Source organism: Rhynchophorus ferrugineus, unplaced genomic scaffold, assembly GCF_030347505.1.
Source record: "Rhynchophorus ferrugineus isolate W39M unplaced genomic scaffold, kcgeb_rfMv2 rfM3, whole genome shotgun sequence".
NCBI lineage: Eukaryota > Metazoa > Arthropoda > Insecta > Coleoptera > Curculionidae > Rhynchophorus > Rhynchophorus ferrugineus.
This window is the reverse complement of record NW_027472582.1, coordinates 12681197-12704724: the sequence shown is the minus strand read 5'-3', so window position 1 is coordinate 12704724 and position 23528 is coordinate 12681197. Positions and strand designations below refer to the sequence as shown.

The 23528-nt window shown below is 31.1% G+C and overlaps 1 protein-coding gene across 2 annotated transcripts in view; it reads right to left on the bottom strand.

Moving 5' to 3' along the window:
• The window catches only part of LOC143194279 (bicaudal D-related protein homolog), a 160785-nt gene that overhangs the window by 134654 nt on the left and 2603 nt on the right, over positions 1–23528 (bottom strand). For both annotated transcript variants that reach the window (XM_076400953.1, XM_076400954.1), the window contains exon 2: positions 19483–19831. In XM_076400953.1, the coding sequence (XP_076257068.1) occupies positions 19483–19704 (222 nt within the window). In that variant the 5' untranslated portion in view covers positions 19705–19831. The remainder of the gene's footprint in view (positions 1–19482; positions 19832–23528) is intronic.

Here is a 23528-nt window from a genome sequence, read left to right as displayed (position 1 = left end):
ACCTAGGAAATGACTCAAACATTGTATTAGTCCAATCCAATTACCAGTCCCTCAATAAGTAAGTGCGACATGCGAAAAGGGCTGCAGAGTAGGGTACCCGTACAAATGAAAAATATGTTTAAATGTATATAATTGCTAGTGCCCTGAAAATAATATCAAAGTTAAACAGCACATTAATGTTATCTGTTTCTATTTATAAGAGAAGCAGCTCTACCACAATTATAACAGTTAAAATGTGAGTGAAATTGGTGAATACTACAATATGCTGTTATAATTAGTGATTATAATATGATGATTCTGTTAGATAATTACCTACGCAACTAAAATAATATTTGTGACTTACCCCAGTTAGAAGCATTTTTAACACTATGGACTTTCAGTAGGTTATTGCAAACAATATTTTAGGTAATTAAATAATACTCGTTAAAGAATTAACCCATTTCCTGCACCAGAAAGCAAAACGAAAAATGATTAATTGCATTTCAACATTAAGAATTACGGGTCCTTTAAAAAAATTAGCTACAAGAAGACACAAAACTCTATATGGAACAAATATTATACTATCTAGCTATCTTTATTTGCATCAAAAAGATACTATATAGTATACTTAGAACGAGAGCAGTTCGATAAGTCACTGACTTTTGATTGAAAGATATTTCTTCGACAAAAAAAAAACATTTTATTTCTCAACATAATCTCTCTTTCCAATTTATTTATTCCTTCTATATAATAGGTTTCCCCAACACTCAAATTAGTGATAACCTCTCCACTCGACCCAAATTTGATGACTTGTAATGTATCCGTGTTTTGAAACACGTTGATGAATTCCTGATCACTCAGTTGAGATGGCTATACCCCCAGTGACTTCACGTACACTTCATTTTCCGGTGTTCCAATAGCATTTCTTAGCCATTGAAATTGATGGTACAGAGTCCCCATAGTATTTATCGGGCCTTTTCGTGATATCGATGATGCTTTTTTTGTGTAAAAAATGTTGTTTCAGAAAATAATCGTTAATTAACACATGAAAATTACTTTTTTCCATTTTTTGATTAAAAATTCGCGGGGTTGTTTGCTGTCAACTGCTGTCAAACACAAACCAAATAACTCAACTTGCTGAAAATCTCACGTATATTGACAATTAAAAGAAGCCGTAATGCATTCAAAATTATTGTGTTACTTTCAAGTGTAATAGAACACTGTGGTTTTATTCTTAACTCGTGAACTATACTATCCTCCTCTCTGTAACACATGATATTGAGGTAACTAAACTGGTTAATCCAAAGCATGCTTTTTCTTTTCACTATTTTAACGTTAATTTATTAATTTATATCAATTTAATAATATATAACAGTTACATATTTAATAAATAGAAAATTTTACATAATTTCAAACTTTCAAACTTTAGGGTAAATTATATGGCTCGGTGAATGGAGGTAAAACGAAATGAAACAGTGGTGTTTACATTATGTGACCGTTATTTATTGGCTATATAAAAAAAATTGAAAAATACAACTAGATAAAACGGATGGCAGCAGTGTTACCTGGAGACGAGGCTTGGGCAGTCGATGGTGGCACGTCTAAACCAAACGATGGTTGAGCACTGAATGAATGGAAATACCCTTCGATAACATCCCAGAAAAACGTCTCGGGGTTGGCAGCTATTCGTTATCGGGTTCTAGTTGGCGCTGCTGGCACCCCGCCCGTGTCAACATGTGGGTTTACATTTCTAGGTATTTTGTAGACCGTTATTCCGCGATATAAAATTCGACATGCCTCAAGGTCGCTACAAAACTATCAAGTATTCTCAAGATTTACTTTGCAAAAAAGAGTAGTTTAAATAGAAGAGGTATACTTTATAAAAAATCAATGAAAAATATTGAAGGTAGTTATGACGATTGAAAAATGGACATAGGAAAGTTAAGGGTAATTTGCACCTTCGTAATAAACTATAAAATATTGAATAGTTATACAATAGCTGAAATGAGATGTATTATTCAGAAACGAATGAAACGGTTTACGGTATCCTAACAAAAGACCTAATAATGAAAATAATTAAGATTATAGAGATTAAGACATCATAATCAATATATTTATTGCATATAAAGCCCAGTAATCTCAAACAAGTTTGATCAAAATTTCGCAGATAATACTGTTTTGTTATACTCAGTTAGAAAAAGAATGCTTTAATGTTTTAAGATTGAATTTTATATATAAACTAGCGACCCGCCCCGGCTTCGCATGGGTGCCATGCTGATACTAAATTAAATACACTACAGAAAAAATATGAACGTTGTATATAAAAACATAGCGGCCCGCTTCGACTTTGCACGGGCATAAAATATATATGCCTATGTCACTCAATGAAAACATGATTAAAATCGATCCAGTATTTTTGGTTCATTCATTACTGCCCTTGGCCTGCACGCATTAAATTTGGAGTAAAACAATTCCTCTTCCCCTATACTTACTATGAAGATTTCCTGCTATCTTTGGAATATCTAAATTCATACAATTTTTATTACATTACACATTTTTAAACGCAAATTTTAAATTTGTAATATCTCCGAAAATATTTGTTTAATTTACATGCTGTAAGGAACCATATTGATCTATATTAATTGCACACTGTATTTAAGGTACTTAATTCGATAAGGATTAATGCCGAATTGCTTAAAATAGCTTCGTAAATAAGCCATTTTCTCACGTAAAAAGTAAACAATAAAAATGGTTAATGTGGGTTATCCCTAAAAGATAAACATATACCATCGCGGACTTTTTTGTAGACCTTTTTATGGTGTACAATACTGTAGTACATTAATTTGATCTAACTCGTAGGGTTAGGCAGCGTTTTTGCTAATTGCTAAATAAGCCTAAAAAAATAGGTTAATTTACGACATCACGTTAGAAACCTCTAAAATTAATGTTGCCTTAGTATATTATGCATGTATTATACATATAAACCTTCCTCTTGAATCACTCTATCTATTGAAAAAAACCGCATCAAAATCCGTTGTGTAGTTTTAAAGATTTAAGCGCACATAGGGATATAGGGACAGAAAAGGCGACTTTGTTTTATACTATGTAGGGAAATATCAAAATATAATTCTAAAATAAACTAAAAATGTAAATATTTTTTACCGGTAATACACCATACCATTAAAATATTCAACATTTAAGCGATTTGTTTTTTTCTTTCACAAAATTTGTCTTCCAACAAAAACCAATCTCTTACGACCAAGACTAAAATATTATTAAATGAGTTACTTTTTTTTTGTTGTCGAGAATATTGGGAATAAATTGCACGGTCATCGGTTTCTAATGCCGAATCGTGGAAGAGATTATGCAAAGAGGTTTCTAAGATTACGAATTCGGAGTGACATAAATATTTTGCTACTAAATTCGACAGAGAGGCCATACATAATATGTTGATTTAAATAGTTTAAAATAAAAATCGTAAATATTATATGTCTGCATGTACTCTGGTCATTTTCATCAACTTAATTCAAATCAACTGTTAAGATGTCTGATAGTTACTTCTGTTTGAGCTTTATCTGGATTTTCACCACCAATTTTATTTTGGATCAAAACCGACAATTGGGATATGACAAAAAAATATATGAAAATATATTTATAAAAGTGTTAGGTGGCCTTTGGCCGCAAATTTTATTAAATTAGGCAAAGGTATTGAAAAATACAGCAAAGGTATTGAAAAATAACTCAATAATACTGAACGAAAAACCATTATTTCATGTACGAAAATATCAAAACCATTGAATTTAACAGTGGAGTTGTTGGTTGTTAGAACAGTTAATAGCTGTTTACATAGATATTTCGCATTTTCACCAATAGATATCGCTGATCAAAATATATGCAAGAACCTAACGAGACTGTTAATTTGTATATTTTTGCCTTTTCTGCTTTTTCATTCACGTAATGCTGAACTTGATTCTCATGCAAAATACTATATGGTACCTTGAAATGGCAGTTGCGACGGTTTCAAGGCTTAGTTCTAGATAGAATTTGCTGTTAAATACATACCATGGCGCAATGGTTCTTCACCTAAAAACAATGGAAAAAGATAGGAGCATAATGTTCTGTAGCGACCTTGATGCATGTCGAATTTTACATCGTGGAATAACGGTCTACAAAATACCCAGAAATATAATCCCAGATGTTGAACACGGGCGGGGTGCCAACAGCGCCAACTAGAACCCGATAACAAATACCTGGCGGCAACCCCGAGACGTTTATCTGGGATGTTATTGAAGGGTATTTCGATTCATTCAGTGCTCAACCATCGTTTGGTTTAGACGTGCCTCCATCGACTGTCCAAGCCTCGTCTCCAGGTAACACCGCTGCCATCCGTTTTATCATTTGTATTTTTATATTACTTCAATAAATAACGGTCACATAATGTAAACACCACTGTTTCATTTCCTTTTACCTCCATTCACCGAGCCATATAATTTGCCCTAAATATAGAACAACTTTGTTTGATTTGCTCTTTATAAACATTAATAATTTTTAATATACAAATTCCTTAAAATCAAAAACCATATCTAATATATACTGGTAAAAATCATTTACGGACATAATAACACAATGCATATTTTTTCGTTATCTAATCTGCATATCCATTAATCTACCTGTTATATATTTGCCGCGTCCCGCTGTAAACTAACCGGTCAATTCCGCGAAGAACTGACCGGTAACTCGTAACATAACCTACTTTATTGAATGTTTTTTTTTTTCGTTAGCATCGAGATCGATACAGCCTGCGTTCTTTTCCAACAAAAGGTGCGCTTACCTTGACTTCATTCTTATTTTTAGTAAATTTAGTAAAATTGCTAAAAGGAATACAACGTGTGACCTTAAATATCAATTCGCTAGTTCTGTTAAACATGCGTAGCTATATATAATAAAAAAAACCAGTTAAATATTTATAAGTAATAATTAAAATTAAAAGCTATACAGGAAAAGAAGTAAATAACAATAAGTTGGATGTCTTAACAACGCAATAAATTTATGACAATAACCATTGACAGAACAAGGAAAAACCAAACGGACGCTGAAGGCGTGCGAAATGAAAATGGACGTAAAAGCGTCCGGAAATCATTGCGGGAGAGAAAAACAAATGAAGGCTGTCGAATAACTTGTGAAAATGCAAATATATTTTAAATCAAATGAAGGAATTAAAAAAAACAAACTTGTAAAGTTGCGCAAATAAACAAATTACAACTAATAAGGAAAAAGTTCAAGTAACGTCACCTGTTAAACAAACTTATCATTTACTTAAGAATCATATGGATATATACAAAAAATTAAATAAAGATACTTATTTTCATATAAAACATATAACAATTATTTACTATGAAAAGCAACTCCCAGATACTTTCGCCTATTAAAAATTATTGAAATGAACACCTGGCTAATAATCTACAATGAACACAACACTTGTATCAAGCTAGTTTCTCCAGTGAGAACTGATAACAACCTTGATCCTAAAATAGATCCTGGATTGATGATACTTCACCACCTAGATTCTTTAAAAAAAAACTGAGAAGAAAAGCAATAATCATACTGACATTCATATCTAATGCCTGCTTGCTACTGATACTTTAAAAACCTGACAAACCGCTAGAACAAGCAGATTTATAAACTTATCTACCTGCTCTTCATTGTTGATATCCCAACAAAAAATAAACTATACATGAAACATTTTCTGACATTATAGCAAAGGATACATCGTAGAATGTGTCAGTCAACAGGAACAAACAGACTGAAAATATAATAGCTAGAAATCTGTCCATATAAATTGTACTTTACGACAAAAACATAGACACCTAACATATCACATACATCAGTCAAGTCAGTAAAATAACGCGTTGTCCATTTGGATGGTAGATTAAATTCATTAGAAAGATCATATTAGACAAAAAAGTGGATAGGTAATTAATCAAAATTAAACAACTCTACTGATTGGTCGGAAGATTCTCCCAACATGACAAAATCTAATAAGTAAGACAATTTGACAGATAGGGTAAGTTTGACTAAGATCAAACATATTGAGACGCTATGGGGTGCAAATTACACACTTCAAAGTCCTCAAACGATTAGTAATACAACGCTGTCAAAACAAAGTATTTCCATTAATTATCAAAACTTCTTTCTAATAAATGTTTTTCTAATAAAAGATATTATATCTAAAAATATACTACTGCCGGCATTCATACAATATATTATATATCCAACCGAGTACTAAAATACTTCAATATACGGCAATATTAAAAAAAAACAATATCTGTAGAGGGTTTAAAAACAGTTGAATAGAAACAACTCATCCACCAAGACTACTATAAATGATCAAGATTCAAGAAAAACAGCACCAAACAGTCAAACATCCATCAAGAAATCCTCCATAATGATTTGCCAAGAACCATTTTTCCGTCTATGACTTATATAAACCCATATAAATAAACTATTACACATTCGTTAGTCATAAAAAGACTGCCTCTACCTAGTGAAAACGATGGTGTTTGAGATCATCCCGTGCGAGTAAAACCTGATCTTTTATTCATGCAATTTTGAATGGAAAAACAACACCTACACAGGTGAAATGAACCACCAGCACGGGCGAAAAGTATAACCGGTTCTATGATTCACCGCGTCGACATATACGTCGATTCTGTATTTACGTTTTAAACAAAAATAATGGGTAATAAATAATGGCTGGGGATTTTCAAGACAAATCAAAGTCAACAACATAACAAGTCAATTGAAAAGTCCCCGGCCTATCATAGTAAAACACATTTTTTTGGCTAAATTAGTTTTTTATTCAACATCATTCCCTCCATGAGTGATACACTGATTATAGCGACCCTCCACTTTTCGATACTATTATTGTAGTACGATTTGTGTATTGCTTCGAAATAAGCCTCAGTTTCGGCGATCACCTCTTCATTCGACGAAAATTTCTTCCCAGCGAGCATTCTTTTGAGACCTGAGAACCGGAAATAGTCGCCGGGGGCCAGATGTGGGGAATACGGTGGATGGATGGATTTTTGCCATCGTTTTCACCGACTTGTATTACGATGCATTGTCTTGGTGAAACAGCACTTTCTTTTTCTTCAAATACGGCCGTTTTTCGACGATTTAGTCCTTCAAACGGTCCAATAACGCTATGTAATAATCGCTGTTGATGGTCCTCCCCTTTTCAAAGTAGTAAATGAAAATTATTCCATGTACATCCCAAAATACAGACACCATAACCTTGCCAGCCGACTGTTGTGTTTTCCCATGCTTTAGAGCGTGCCCATCGCGTGCATTCCACTCGGATAACTGTCGATTGAACTTCGAAGTGAAGTGATGGAGCCATGTTTCATCTATTGTCACATATCGACGGAAAAACTCGGGTTTATTACGCTTGATTATATTCAAACACTGCTCCTAACTATCAACTCGTCGTTATTTTTGGTCAAAAGTAATCTCGCGCGGCACCCTCTTTGTACAGAGCTTTCTAATACCCAAATATTCGTGAATGATATGATGTACACGTTCAGTTGATATCTTTAGAGTGTCTGCTATTTCATTAAATTTCAATTTACGATCATTCAAAATCATTTTGTGGATTTTTTCAATGTTTCAAATGCTTTGGTCGGTAACAACCTCTTTTGGGCGTCCACTGCGTTTACCGTCTTCGGTGCTCATTTCACCACGTCTAAACTTAGCATACCAATCCTTGATGGTTGATTTTCCTGGAACAGTGTTCAAGAAACAAAATTTTATCAACACGCAAAATTCCTTTTTATCCATTTTTTTCACAATAACAAATGTTGCTTCACTCAAAATTCTATAATTCACAAACTAATGATCCGACAGCTGTCAAATTTATACACGCATCTTTTGAGAGTTAGGGCTAACTAACTAAAAAACATATGGATTTAATTCTAGTAGCGCCATTTATGTGTCAGGCCGGGGACTTTTTAGCTGACCTGTTATACACAGTTTCGAACTTCAATATTAAATAATTAGAAATGTTTTAATTTATAACAACTTCCATTAATGGAGAAACTTCATTAGGTTATATTGTTTTTTTTTAATTAGGATATTCAATAAATTCATGAAAATATGTTCGCTCTAAGATAACACTATCCAACTGCAGTGACTTTGCTACGGTAGCTATTATCCATTTTATGAAATTACCTTTCACAACGAATAGATGCTGCTCCGGGAACTTATTGAATAAAATATTATAAACCAAAAATTGTTAAAAAAACACACACCTAACATGAATATCAGGAAAAATGTAAGTTAATATAAATATAAATGATACAAAAGTAATAAAGAAACAAATAGCATGGTGAAATATTGATTAAATCTTCCTCCATCCTTAGGGCTTTTATAACCTTATATACAATATCTAAAATTGGAAATACAGATCGTTTTTAATAGTCATATTACAAATAATAAAATCACTCAAGATATCAATCGAGCATATTCCGCAATATCGTGGGGGACAATAGCTTATATATATATATATATATATATATATATATATATATATATATATATATATATATATATATATATATATATAGGGATCACTTCAGCGAGGAGGCATAATATCAAACAATATATGTAGAGGGTTTAGAAACAGTTGAATAGAAACAACTCTTCTACCAAGACTACTTTAACTGATCAAGAATTATTGACAGTCAACAAAAATTGCGATTTTTTTTGTAACGAATGGAAAGAATTGAATTTCATAAGAAAAAGTAATCAATGACAAGTATTATGCGAATTTATTTCAACATTTCAGTAGCAATATATAAATAAATTACAAAATCACCAAGACAATAAACCAGGTAACCCGTCTACTACAAAGGCGGGTAAAATTCAAGTTTTAACTGCTACCCTACGTACCTTACTCGCCCGAATTAGTTCGTCCTATTTTTTTTTCTCAAAACAATAAGACACTATTGAAAATATTAATATATTCTAGAATTAACTGATACCAATTGCTATATACAATTGGCATATAATGGAGCAGCATCACCATACATCTATGAAAGTGTCTGTATACATGGAATAACTCAATAATACTAAATGGCAAACTATTAATTTTATTGAAATGATTTTGATTTTGTTTGAAAGATGGCTGAAATTATCATGGCCCTAAATACTGGAAAATTGCCAATTGAAATAAAATTCTATAGTCCTATCTCAGTGCTACCAGTAACATAGGATGGGGCAAAAGCCCGCTACCATTTTGATTGCGCGCCATTTCCATTATGTGACGTTTAGCACAGTTTCGCTTTAACCATTGTGTTGTGTAGACATCCAAATTTTATTATGGATAAATATACGCCACAAGAACTAACAGAAATAGTGACAATATTTATTGAAAATATTGATTCCATTATTGCCACTCAGCGGTAATTGCGTCAAAGGTAACGAGACTTTTGCCCTTCCCTATATATAAGGTATTTGAAAAACTTTCGATCCACCATGGTACATAGAATAACAGATCTAATACAAAAAGCTTATGAAGGTAAAAAGTTTATGTTCAGCTATATTCTTAGTTGTAGCAGAAGCCTTTGATTAGGTATGGCAGACGGTCTTGTTCATAAGCTACAGAAAATGTTACTGAAACGATACACTGAGTTATTGAAATCTTACAGCCAGAATGTTTAGAGTCAAACAAGAGAAGTAAGGAAGTGTATTAGAGCCAATTCCTTGTCTACTCTACATATGTGATGTACCTTAAAAGGAAAATGTCATGATGGCTACATTTGCAGCTGATCCTTGCTGTCGAAGGAAATTTCGAAGAAGAAGCCACATGAAAATTACAACAGGCAAGGGACAATTTAAATAATTAGACCCAAACTTGGAAAATAAAAATTAAAGGAAGTAAATCTTCATGTATAACTTCGCTGGAAGGAACATGTAAAAAAGAAATGGAAAGAACTGCAGTTAAAATATAGGAAAATGTGTTGGTTAATTGAAGGAGAATCACAATTATCAGTACATAATATATTGCTATTATAGAAATAAGTATTGAAACCTATATGGGCATACGGAATTCAATAATGGGGATGTTCCGCGAAAACTAATATAGATACAATACAAGTTTTCCAGAACAAATTCCTAGAAATATTCTAGATGCACCGAGATACTACAGGACTGATTACTTACACCGGACCTTCAGATACCGACAGTCACTCAGGAAATCAAGAGAATTGCAAGACATGAGATCAGACTTTTTCTCATGTCAGTACCGAAGTAATACAACTCTTCGATAACACCAGAACAGTTCACAGACTGAAAACAATCAAACCACTCAATCTTGTGTAGTGTAGTGTAAGGTAGTGATTTAACAGTAAAGCAGCAGGATAACACATTAACATTATTACACTAAAGACTTAAGATATATACCTAGATTTAAGTTATTATAAAGACAAATTGTAGGTTAGTCGCCAATGACTAGTTATTATTGATATTTGTCATTTTCACCAATACAGATGAAAATACATTGAAGAAGAGCATTCGTTTGTAATTTCTTATACTTCTCGAACTAACCCCGTATGATTTATATAAAAAGGTATTGTTATTTTATTTAAAAAAAACGCGACCGAATTTCCATTAATGAGCACCGAAATTAGCTTTGTGAAAAACAATGTACTTTCACCTCCTGATGGTTGACACGTTTTTTACACGCACAAATAATAAAAGTTGAGCAATCGAAATGGGAGGTATTCATGTCTTTCACCGCGAAAACACCCATCGGCGCCTACAGGTACCTCCGATCATTTCCTACTTGCTCGGGCCGATAACAAAAAAATATGTAATAAAGCAAATAAAGACCCGACCTAGTCTGTACCAGAAATTACACATTTTGGATCAGACCACGCCCAGCGCTACGAAAAGTGAACGCTCATATCCGTTTGTCATCTCCGATCGACCGACTGATGATATCTTGAACATCTCAGATAAGGTTTAATTAAAAAATCAATCACTCCTCAATTCCGATCGAAAAATTTTTAATTCCGATTTTTTTTCACGAAGCTCGTGCGCGAAAGTAAAAGTTCTTTTTTTTCTGACATCGATTGAAAACGGGCCGATTCCTGTATTCTTAATGAGGCCGTTGTTTTTTTTGTCGTGCCCGTGGTTGGTACTTTCAAAAATAACGCGCCTCGTGGTACCCGATTACTCAATCGGATATATTTATAGCACTAATTAATAGGCTGATACTCATAATGCAGAATCCAAAAAAAAATCTGTAGCCGCGTGCCTTCCTCCTTGTATCGCCTTTGCATATCTTAATTTCACTTTTTAATAAGATTGACTTATATTACGCAAGGTACTTGATTTTAAAGGATCTTGAATGTTACCTTCTAAATGACAACCTGGTAAGGGTGACAATAACTAGATGGTTATGGCAACAGGGTTCTAGATTCAAATTTAGCTTTTGCCTAGTATATTCTTCTAAATTGGAGTGTCTCTAGTATCTCTTTACAGCTTTTCAACATAATAGTATGATACTACAAACTTTTTGGCCGATCTGATGCCCACTGATGATAGATTCTATATTCGCTGGTATAGAGTTATTGAGGCTTCTAGTATTCTTCATGATATAATTCATACTACAGAACCATACGGCTTGATAATTAATGAAGAAAATATCAAAGTATTGACAATTGACGGATTGCCTGCTATTGTAAATCCTAACGGGATGCTTGGAGTCTCTAATACAGGCGAATAAAATGACATTTACTGTTGAAATAATAAGCAGAACCGACTAAGCTGTAGCAGCTTTCATTTCTCTTAGATGCTGAGTACTGAAGAGAAGTGATATTACAACCAAGATTCTAAATCATTCGTCGACGACGAGATGCGACAGTCAATGCAGATCTGAAGAACACATTTAGATAGGTGATAACAATGGTTTGGATATATCTCTCGAATGAAGGGTAAAAGAATTCCTCAAAAACATAGAAACATCATAGAAAGCTATCTGGGTGTCCAGTAGCTATATTGCTTTCATGTTGCAGTGATTTAGCAACATTGTTTCATGTTTTAACGCAAAAAATATCTTTTATATTCATTTGATTTCGAGATCATCGTGCAGCTCTTCGTTCCTTAAGTAAATATACGCATTGATAATTAATCGTAGGCTGCGTTAGATTACTAGTTGGTTTGATGTTTTAGTGCAACCGCATATTTGCAGCCCATAGGTCCAAATTGGCTTTATAATTGACTGATAAACTAAACCAATCTTTGATTTTAAATCAAGTTGAGAGTATCTTCCAACTAACCAGTATAGTTGTTTGATTGAGTTTGAGTCTAATCTGCTCTGCGTTTTGTCTAACATGATGTTTCCAATTTAACTTACCATCGAGATGGATATCGAGGTATTTAGCTGATTATGCTGGTGGAATCGGGAATCCGTCAAGTGATATCTTAAGTCTTTGTCGTTTCGCCGCAACACGAAATTAACATGGACAGATTTGGAGCTATTAAGCTGTTACAAGAGTGTTCCCAAGACACTACCTTGGAGAACTCAAATTTAACGTCGAAAAAAAAACGATCTTCATTGAACGGAAAGTAATAGCACCCATAATATCATACGTCAACAATCTTTCAAATACCGTGCTTCAAGGATGCAGATCATAAATTAAAAGATCACTGAAAAAAGTACATCAATGTCTATTTAAACACAAAATCCTTACCAAACGACATATCTTGACTCGATCTGACATCGATAGTTGACAATTATTGAACAACCTAGTATATCGATGATCATTAAAAATTTGCACTCTAAATTTCGTTTTTATCTAATTCTAATAAACCAATAATAATGTATCAATGTCAATGTTATGTTATTACATCTAAATCCATATTTAAATGGTACGTGCTTCATTCCAAATGATTCACTGGCAAAATATGAGATCGCTAACATATATTAAGTCTAATCAAATGACATATCTTGAAGGGACCAAAATATTTTGTAAATAGATGTAATAAATTGGTTTCTCGATACTTGATATCGATTAGATTAGGTTTCAACATTGTAATTGGTATAACAGTATTTTAATTGATAAAAATTGCATTAAAATGCTATGATTTGTATCGTCCGCTAATTGGTAAAGTAATGAGTAAAAGCTGTTAAATTACCTATATCAAATTAAACATTAAACGCGAAAATACTTTTTTTATTGACAATTTTGGAGTGCTTCAGTAAAAATGTTTGTTTTGTTAATAAAGCTCTGGTAACATTGTCTAATCTGGTATATTAAAAATATTTTTAACAAAAAGGCATCGACTTCAAACTCATCAGTAAATAGTAGTTAAAATAATATTGTAAATAAATAAATAGGTTTACGTAGGTATTAAGCTAAATTGTGTGTATATAGTAGAATATAAAATACATGTAGTAGATAGGTTAAATAAGGTTTTAGAATATTTTTATTTAGTTATTACAACGATTATTATGTACATATTTTATTTTAAAATGTTTGTTTTGTTAATAAAGCTCTGGTAACATTGTCTAATCTGGTATATTAAAAATATTTTTAACAAAAAGGCACAGACTTCAAACTCATCAGTAGATAGTAGTTAAAATAATATTGTAAATAAATATATAGGTTTACGTAGGTATTAAGCTAAATTGTGTGTATATAGTAGAATATAAAATACATGTAGTAGATAGGTTAAATAAGGTTTTAGAATATTTTTATTTAGTTATTACAACGATTATTATGTACATATTTTATTTTAAAATGTTTGTTTTGTTAATAAAGCTCTGGTAACATTGTCTAATCTGGTATATTAAAAATATTTTTAACAAAAAGGCACCGACTTCAAACTCATCAGTAGGTAGTAGTTAAAATAATATTGTAAATAAATAAATAGGTTTACGTAGGTATTAAGCTAAACTGTGTGTATATAGTAGAATATAAAATACATGTAGTAGATAGGTTAAATAAGGTTTTAGAATATTTTTATTTAGTTATTACAACGATTATTATGTACATATTTTATTTTAAAATGTTTGTTTTGTTAATAAAGCTCTGGTAACATTGTCTAATCTGGTATATTAAAAATATTTTTAACAAAAAGGCACAGACTTCAAACTCATCAGTAGATAGTAGTTAAAATAATATTGTAAATAAATATATAGGTTTACGTAGGTATTAAGCTAAATTGTGTGTATATAGTAGAATATAAAATACATGTAGTAGATAGGTTAAATAAGGTTTTAGAATATTTTTATTTAGTTATTACAACGATTATTATGTACATATTTTATTTTAAAATGTTTGTTTTGTTAATAAAGCTCTGGTAACATTGTCTAATCTGGTATATTAAAAATATTTTTAACAAAAAGGCACAGACTTCAAACTCATCAGTAGATAGTAGTTAAAATAATATTGTAAATAAATATATAGGTTTACGTAGGTATTAAGCTAAATTGTGTGTATATAGTAGAATATAAAATACATGTAGTAGATAGGTTAAATAAGGTTTTAGAATATTTTTATTTAGTTATTACAACGATTATTATGTACATATTTTATTTTAAAATGTTTGTTTTGTTAATAAAGCTCTGGTAACATTGTCTAATCTGGTATATTAAAAATATTTTTAACAAAAAGGCACCGACTTCAAACTCATCAGTAGGTAGTAGTTAAAATAATATTGTAAATAAATAAATAGGTTTACGTAGGTATTAAGCTAAACTGTGTGTATATAGTAGAATATAAAATACATGTAGTAGATAGGTTAAATAAGGTTTTAGAATATTTTTATTTAGTTATTACAACGATTATTATGTACATATTTTATTTTAAAATGTTTGTTTTGTTAATAAAGCTCTGGTAACATTGTCTAATCTGGTATATTAAAAATATTTTTAACAAAAAGGCACCGACTTCAAACTCATCAGTAGATAGTAGTTAAAATAATATTGTAAATAAATAAATAGGTTTACGTAGGTATTAAGCTAAATTGTGTGTATATAGTAGAATATAAAATACATGTAGTAGATAGGTTAAATAATGTTTTAGAATATTTTTATTTAGTTATTACAACGATTATTATGTACATATTTTATTTTAAAATGTTTGTTTTGTTAATAAAGCTCTGGTAACATTGTCTAATCTGGTATATTAAAAATATTTTTAACAAAAAGGCACCGACTTCAAACTCATCAGTAGATAGTAGTTAAAATAATATTGTAAATAAATAAATAGGTTTACGTAGGTATTAAGCTAAATTGTGTGTATATAGTAGAATATAAAATACATGTAGTAGATAGGTTAAATAATGTTTTAGAATATTTTTATTTAGTTATTACAACGATTATTATGTACATATTTTATTTTAAAATGTTTGTTTTGTTAATAAAGCTCTGGTAACATTGTCTAATCTGGTATATTAAAAATATTTTTAACAAAAAGGCACCGACTTCAAACTCATCAGTAGATAGTAGTTAAAATAATATTGTAAATAAATAAATAGGTTTACGTAGGTATTAAGCTAAATTGTGTGTATATAGTAGAATATAAAATACATGTAGTAGATAGGTTAAATAAGGTTTTAGAATATTTTTATTTAGTTATTACAACGATTATTATGTACATATTTTATTTTAAAATGTTTGTTTTGTTAATAAAGCTCTGGTAACATTGTCTAATCTGGTATATTAAAAATATTTTTAACAAAAAGGCACCGACTTCAAACTCATCAGTAGATAGTAGTTAAAATAATATTGTAAATAAATAAATAGGTTTACGTAGGTATTAAGCTAAATTGTGTGTATATAGTAGAATATAAAATACATGTAGTAGATAGGTTAAATAAGGTTTTAGAATATTTTTATTTAGTTATTACAACGATTATTATGTACATATTTTATTTTAAAATGTTTGTTTTGTTAATAAAGCTCTGGTAACATTGTCTAATCTGGTATATTAAAAATATTTTTAACAAAAAGGCACCGACTTCAAACTCATCAGTAGATAGTAGTTAAAATAATATTGTAAATAAATAAATAGGTTTACGTAGGTATTAAGCTAAATTGTGTGTATATAGTAGAATATAAAATACATGTAGTAGATAGGTTAAATAAGGTTTTAGAATATTTTTATTTAGTTATTACAACGATTATTATGTACATATTTTATTTTAAAATGTTTGTTTTGTTAATAAAGCTCTGGTAACATTGTCTAATCTGGTATATCAAAAATATTTTTAACAAAAAGGCACCGACTTCAAACTCATCAGTAGATAGTAGTTAAAATAATATTGTAAATAAATAAATAGGTTTACGTAGGTATTAAGCTAAATTGTGTGTATATAGTAGAATATAAAATACATGTAGTAGATAGGTTAAATAATGTTTTAGAATATTTTTATTTAGTTATTACAACGATTATTATGTACATATTTTATTTTAAAATGTTTGTTTTGTTAATAAAGCTCTGGTAACATTGTCTAATCTGGTATATTAAAAATATTTTTAACAAAAAGGCACCGACTTCAAACTCATCAGTAGGTAGTAGTTAAAATAATATTGTAAATAAATAAATAGGTTTACGTAGGTATTAAGCTAAATTGTGTGTATAGAGTAGAATATAAAATACATGTAGTAGATAGGTTAAATAATGTTTTAGAATATTTTTATTTAGTTATTACAACGATTATTATGTACATATTTTATTTTAAAATGTTTGTTTTGTTAATAAAGCTCTGGTAACATTGTCTAATCTGGTATATTAAAAATATTTTTAACAAAAAGGCACCGACTTCAAACTCATCAGTAGGTAGTAGTTAAAATAATATTGTAAATAAATAAATAGGTTTACGTAGGTATTAAGCTAAATTGTGTGCATATAGTAGAATATAAAATACATGTAGTAGATAGGTTAAATAATGTTTTAGAATATTTTTATTTAGTTATTACAACGATTATTATGTACATATTTTATTTTAAAATGTTTGTTTTGTTAATAAAGCTCTGGTAACATTGTCTAATCTGGTATATTAAAAATATTTTTAAGAAAAAGGCACCGACTTCAAACTCATCAGTAGGTAGTAGTTAAAATAATATTGTAAATAAATAAATAGGTTTACGTAGGTATTAAGCTAAACTGTGTGTATATAGTAGAATATAAAATACATGTAGTAGATAGGTTAAATAAGGTTTTAGAATATTTTTATTTAGTTATTACAACGATTATTATGTACATATTTTATTTTAAAATGGTTGTTTTGTTAATAAAGCTCTGGTAACATTATCTAATCTGGTATATTAAAAATAATTTTAACAAAAAGGCACCGACTTCAAACTCATCAGTAGGTAGTAGTTAAAATAATATTGTAAATAAATAAATAGGTTTACGTAGGTATTAAGCTAAATTGTGTGTATATAGTAGAATATAAAATACATATAGTAGATAGGTTAAATAAGGTTTTAGAATATTTTTATTTAGTTATTACAACGATTATTATGTACATATTTTAGGTAGGCCAAGTAAAGGTGCAGGCCGTATGAGAAAAAATAGGAATAAAGAAACAATGATTGAAAATAAGGCGCGCTTCAGGCACCGGGGTCTGCTACCTAGCCTAGGTGATTTGACGAGTGTTCTAACTAAACAAAAACAAAAAATTATTGTCCCCAACGGGAACCGAACCCGCAACCTTTGTTTGGGAGCTAAACGCTTCAACTATTAGACCATAGAAGCAGATGTCTACAATATTTCTACGAGGTCTTATTTGTTATAGTTAGTGCTTAAAAAGCAAACTGAATGGCTTTTGCACTGAACGACTTCCGATTTTCCGTCACATCAGCTCAGCAATAACATTGTACACAAATATCTGATATTTTAGATATATATATAGATAGCGCCTCTGATTACGACTTGTTCAGATCGATGCAGCTTGGCCACACATTGGTCGCGCAAAAACTTTTATACTATTCCGATCTATAATGTACTATCTCTATCAAAAAAAGGGAAGAGTTAAAATCACGGTATTGTTTATTGTAAATTCCTTCCACCGGTCCCTACCTTCCATGACTGGTTCCAGTTGGGCATGGAGATTATTTTGAGGGAGGAGACACATTTGGAAAAAAAATATTGAAAGAGTTTTGTTTTTTTTTTTGGGTCACACTAGATAATTAAATTTTAATAAAAATGTTATCAATGACCAATCTCGAAAACAGTTTCAGTCTCAACATTAAGTGTAATTAATTCTGATAAACTAAATAAGATAGTTTTAAAAATTTCAATGAAGTTACATAATTTACAATCAACAAGTTTTATATACTTTCATTATTTCGAACTAAAAATTATTTAAAATAAAACAAGACAAGAATAAAACAAAACAACAAAGATATATAGTTTATTCAATAAAACAACCAATGCACGTCATCACAATTTATGACGTGAGATGATTTGACATTGCCACATCAAACTGGCCTTTTGGTTTGCCGGTTTATAACCTCTAATTATTATCACTAACGTTTTAAAGAAATTTATAGACATTTGACAACAGGGTCGACCAGTATCAACACAAATTGAAGTCTTTGGATTGATTCGGTTACATATTCCGACTAATCAGATTGAACCCAGTCTTTTTCTAGCCAGGACAAAATGAAAAGGTTTCGGTTTTAAAACGAATTTTACGTTTTTACAAACTGTCAACCACGTTATCTATGACTTATTGGAAGGACTATATAGAGACTATATACTTTTGTAATGTATAATTTGTCATATATGTTTGTCAAGATACATGAACATTCTGATTATGTATCACTTTGAATAATTTTCTGCAAAGGGTATAAATATCACTTATAGTCAAATCTCACTGTCGTTCAGCATTAAATCTTATTATGTGTCACTATATTAAAACAACATATCAATTAACATGTCAGAAAGAGTCGAGTTTTTCCAGTACTAGAAAATGTGCACTAGTTGGTAAAGAAACTACAACTGATGCACTTGTTCAATGAAAATAAAAAACAACTTAATCATCCTCCATTTCTATCACTATTAAATTGTCAAATTCACCAGACGTTATTTCTACGTTTCGTTGATACCACTAGTTCTTTTTCTCAAAGGACTACTAACAAATACCAATAATAAAATAATAAACTAATACTAATAATAAAAACCGAAATACCGAAGAAAAAAAACAACAAAAACTTGAATATACAAAGAGAGAACTTTCAAAATTTGTAGTATTCTTTTATCTATTCATATTTTCATTGAAAAAACAAAACCCCTAAAAAATATAACATATTCTATGTAGGTGCGATATTAATGTTTCTAATTACTCTGGTATGTCATACCTTTATCATCCTAATATCTCTTTAGCATAACAGACAACACTGATAAAAATAATCTCTTTATCCCATTAAACTTTTATTACGAACATATTAAAACATCAAATTAAACAAATTAAAGCAAAAACACATACCTCCAATTTTCTCGAGTATTCCTCAACAGCTGCATCGTGTTGTTTCTTCAACTCCTCGTTCTTCTCCAACAAGGCTTTGCCCAGCTCTGCGGCCAGTTGCAGATCGTTTTCCTTCTGCTGCAGCTGGGTCCAGATATCCTCGCTGAGGTTTTGAGCGTTCTGCTCGTTTATGGCACTACGGTTTTCCATCTCGACGACGTATTCTTCCAACGATTTGAGCATGGTTCGAATCAACGCGTTGTTCACAGCGAACCTACGATCGCCAACTGTGGACTAGTGAGGTCTGACGCGAGCTCACCTATCGGCAACATTTTGAAAGTGAGATGTCCGCTTCCGACCTGATAAGATCCTGCAACAATACACCCGTAGTTAGATAGGTTCGAAAAAACATTCTGGGTCGATAGATGTTGAGCAATCCTGCGAGTATACGAGACGCGTTTCTCTTGATTTTTTTTAAATAATCAGATTTGGAAGGGGATGCGCGCAGAAAGCGGGAAGGGATAGCACAGAGACGCTCGAGTGACACTGGCAGAAACCAGATCAGCGCCTTTCGTTACAGATAAAATTTTACTGTACCCATATAAAGATACGGTGGTTTTTAGATAACTAATATCTACTATATTATCATAAAATAACACCTGATACACGCTAGTAGGAATTATAATCGTTCTAATAAACGATCACAACATTTAAATGCACGTTTTATCTTTATTTCTGTCGTAGTTTTTCTTTCAAGCACTGATTTGTTAAAATTACTAGTACTATGAATTAATTATAAAGGATTTAACATGGTAAACTTTCGAGTAAATAAATATATTCACATCAATCCCACAATAATTTGAACTGCATATCTATTGACAGAACGACATATATTGGAGATAATAACGAAGAATCAACCAGAAAACAGCAACAGGAAAGTAACAATAACAACAACTAAACTTGGATATAGTCAATTAGAATAAATCGTTGCATATTGTCTATAACCAGACTGTATTTTACCTATATTACAGCAAATCATATTAAAATTAACATATTAAAAATAAAAATAAATAAATTTAAAACAAAAAGTTTTTTAATGAATATTTGTTTAAGTGGTTCATATTAAAGAAATCTCGATTACATACAATCGAATATCAGTACATAATAATTTACTGCTACATAAACAGGTTATAAAATAAATATGGATATGTCAGACAAAGTGAAAAAGATAGCAAACTTGCAACATATCTCTACTAGTGAACCAACACATTGACCATCAGATAAAAATGAGCACTATAGGCGGTTATGTATTACGAAAAGTATAGTTTTGTGATCACCGTTCAACAATAGTTATTTCTTTATTTATCACTTACATTTTTCAGGTAATTTTTTTATAAAGTTAGTACTTATAGTAAAATAAAAGTTTTTGTTATTTTTAACTCTTCACATATCATAACTGGCGCAGTCAGAAGAATTCCGCTAAGATCATAAGGCTGTTTGTTCTATTTTCAATTAATTCAATTAACTGAAATAAAATTAACTACCAAGAAGAGAAGACAGGTTGACGTTGTGGTGGAAATCATCAGAAGTTACTCCAAGCATTCCTTGGTGTAGTTTGGTGAAGTTCGGAAAAAAAATCACACTTGAAGCTTTAAGATGACAACAAATAGATTGAAGGTGCTGAACTACCACTAGCCATATACTATCACAATTACGAAACATTCAAGCTTTGAAAACATCCCTAGTCTATAGATTTCCGATACAAGCATCGCAGTTCAGGTTGTAAGGCCACCAAGGGCCGACTAAAATTGCTGTGAACTAGCATACTCTACTGGAAGTGCTTTCTTGATCTACTTTGACTTTCCATAACTAAACATAACCATAAAAAAAAACGGCGTGTCAGTTATTGACCCGTCCCGTTGTGCTTATTATTTGATAATGTGTTGGTTATGTATTTAAATAATTTTCGAATTATTTTAAATATATTTTTGTGAATATTTTACGAAAATCATAAAAAATAACATAACACTATTTTGCTTTACTCTCACATCATGGCAGAGAATGTAAAATGTAACCAGTTATCTAACACTCTTTCGTAGAGTATATTAAATGTATATAAATTATTATTAGTGTCATAATTCCTTGATGGTTATTAAAAAATATGAAGTGTAAACATGTACGTTTAATAAGAATATGGAATGAGCACTGATACTGTTGCAGGCACTATTGTACATACTTGGAATATGGACTACAGTGCATACATACAAGTATATGAATACTACTATAAATACTAATACTAAATGAAAAATATAAAATTACAAGAGAATATTCTAGATATACAAGGAATATTTAGGGTACATTGGGGTGTGAAAAAAGCAAAGGCAAAGGAAATACATCAATAACATGTGAATGTACATAATGGAACACTTAAAACGTCCCCGGACTGACACAGAGTTGGTGCTAATAGAATTACAAAAGTGAATTGAAGATGATCAAGCGTAATAAACCCGTGTTTTTGCGACGATATGTGCCAATGGATGAAACATGGCTCGATCATTTCACTCCAAAGTCCAATCGACAGTCATCCGAGTGGACTGCACACGAACCCGCTCCAAAGCGTCGGAAGACGCAACAGTCGGCTGGCAAGTTTATGGCGTCTGTATTTTGCGATGCGCATGGCATAATTTTCATTGACTACCTTGAAAAGGAAGGACCCTCGACGGCGACTACTACATAGCGTTATTGGGCCGTTTAAAGGACAAAATGGCCGAAAAACGACCGTATTTGAAGAAAAAGAAAGTACCGCTTCACCAAGACGATGAACCGTGTCACAAGTCAGTGAAAACGATGGCAAAAATCCATGAATTGGGCTTCGAATTCCTTCTTCATCCACCGTATTCTTCAGATCTGGCCCGCAGCGACTATTTCTTGTTCTCAAATCTCAAAAGAATGCTCGCTGGGAAGAAATATTCGTCGAATGAAGAGGTGATTGCCGAAACTAAAGCCTATTTTGAAGCAAAGGACAAATCGTACTACAAAAATGGTATCGAAAAGCTAGAGGGTCGCTATAATCAGTGTATCACGCTTGAAGCGAATTATGTTGAATAAAAAAACTAATTTTACCAAAAAAAAATGTGTTTTACTATGGTAGAACGGGGACTTTTCAATTGACCTGTTACGTAATTCAGTTGTTCAATAACAAATTGAAAACAATTTATCACGGCCATCCATCAATGACCCCGAAATAGCGTCTGTTTCGCGTCTACGACGACAAATAGTAGACCAAAAGGAACGAAAACGGAGCGGCGCGCAAACTTAAAACGAACGAGACCTTTTCCGCACTTTGATTGAAAGGTGGCTATGGTTTGTAGCTAATTCCGTTTGCATCAATTAAACGCTGGCTGGATGTTTGGTTTTTGGTCTCGCACGATAAATATAGAGATCAGCATTTCGCCGCGAAAACACGCTCCAGATTTAATGATAATAATATCGCATGAAAATAAAGTTAAATTATTTTAATTTATACTATCGCGTTTATACTTATACTTTAATTACCAACAGTGAGGTTATTTTCGCTGATTTTATATCATAGTTGGCTAAAACGTATACGCCTACTGTTGTTATTTATGTTACACCATTTGGATTAAACAAAAACTTGTTTTATATCTTAAATATTGTATTAAACAATTTATTGTCGATTCATAGTTTCATTTTTAAATGTCTTCCTCCCTCTTAATTGCAAAAATTAGGTTAAAATATCAAGAAAAGTTAAAAGCGATTTTCAAATACAAACCTTCTGATTAGCATGCCATGTACCATAAAGTCAATCAAATCACGATTAGAATATAGAGGTTTGACTGTTAATAATTACTTGTCATTTGCATAGCAGTATGCAATGTATACAGTATGCAAACCAACTTTTTCTTAGTGAGATTAACTTTTAAAAATAATCCGTTAAAACTTGACATAGAAACATTTAACAAAATTGTAATACAAAACTATAGAGTATGTCGATATAAAAATGCTCAATTTGTTATAATATTACTTAAAAAAAAATATTGCTGCAA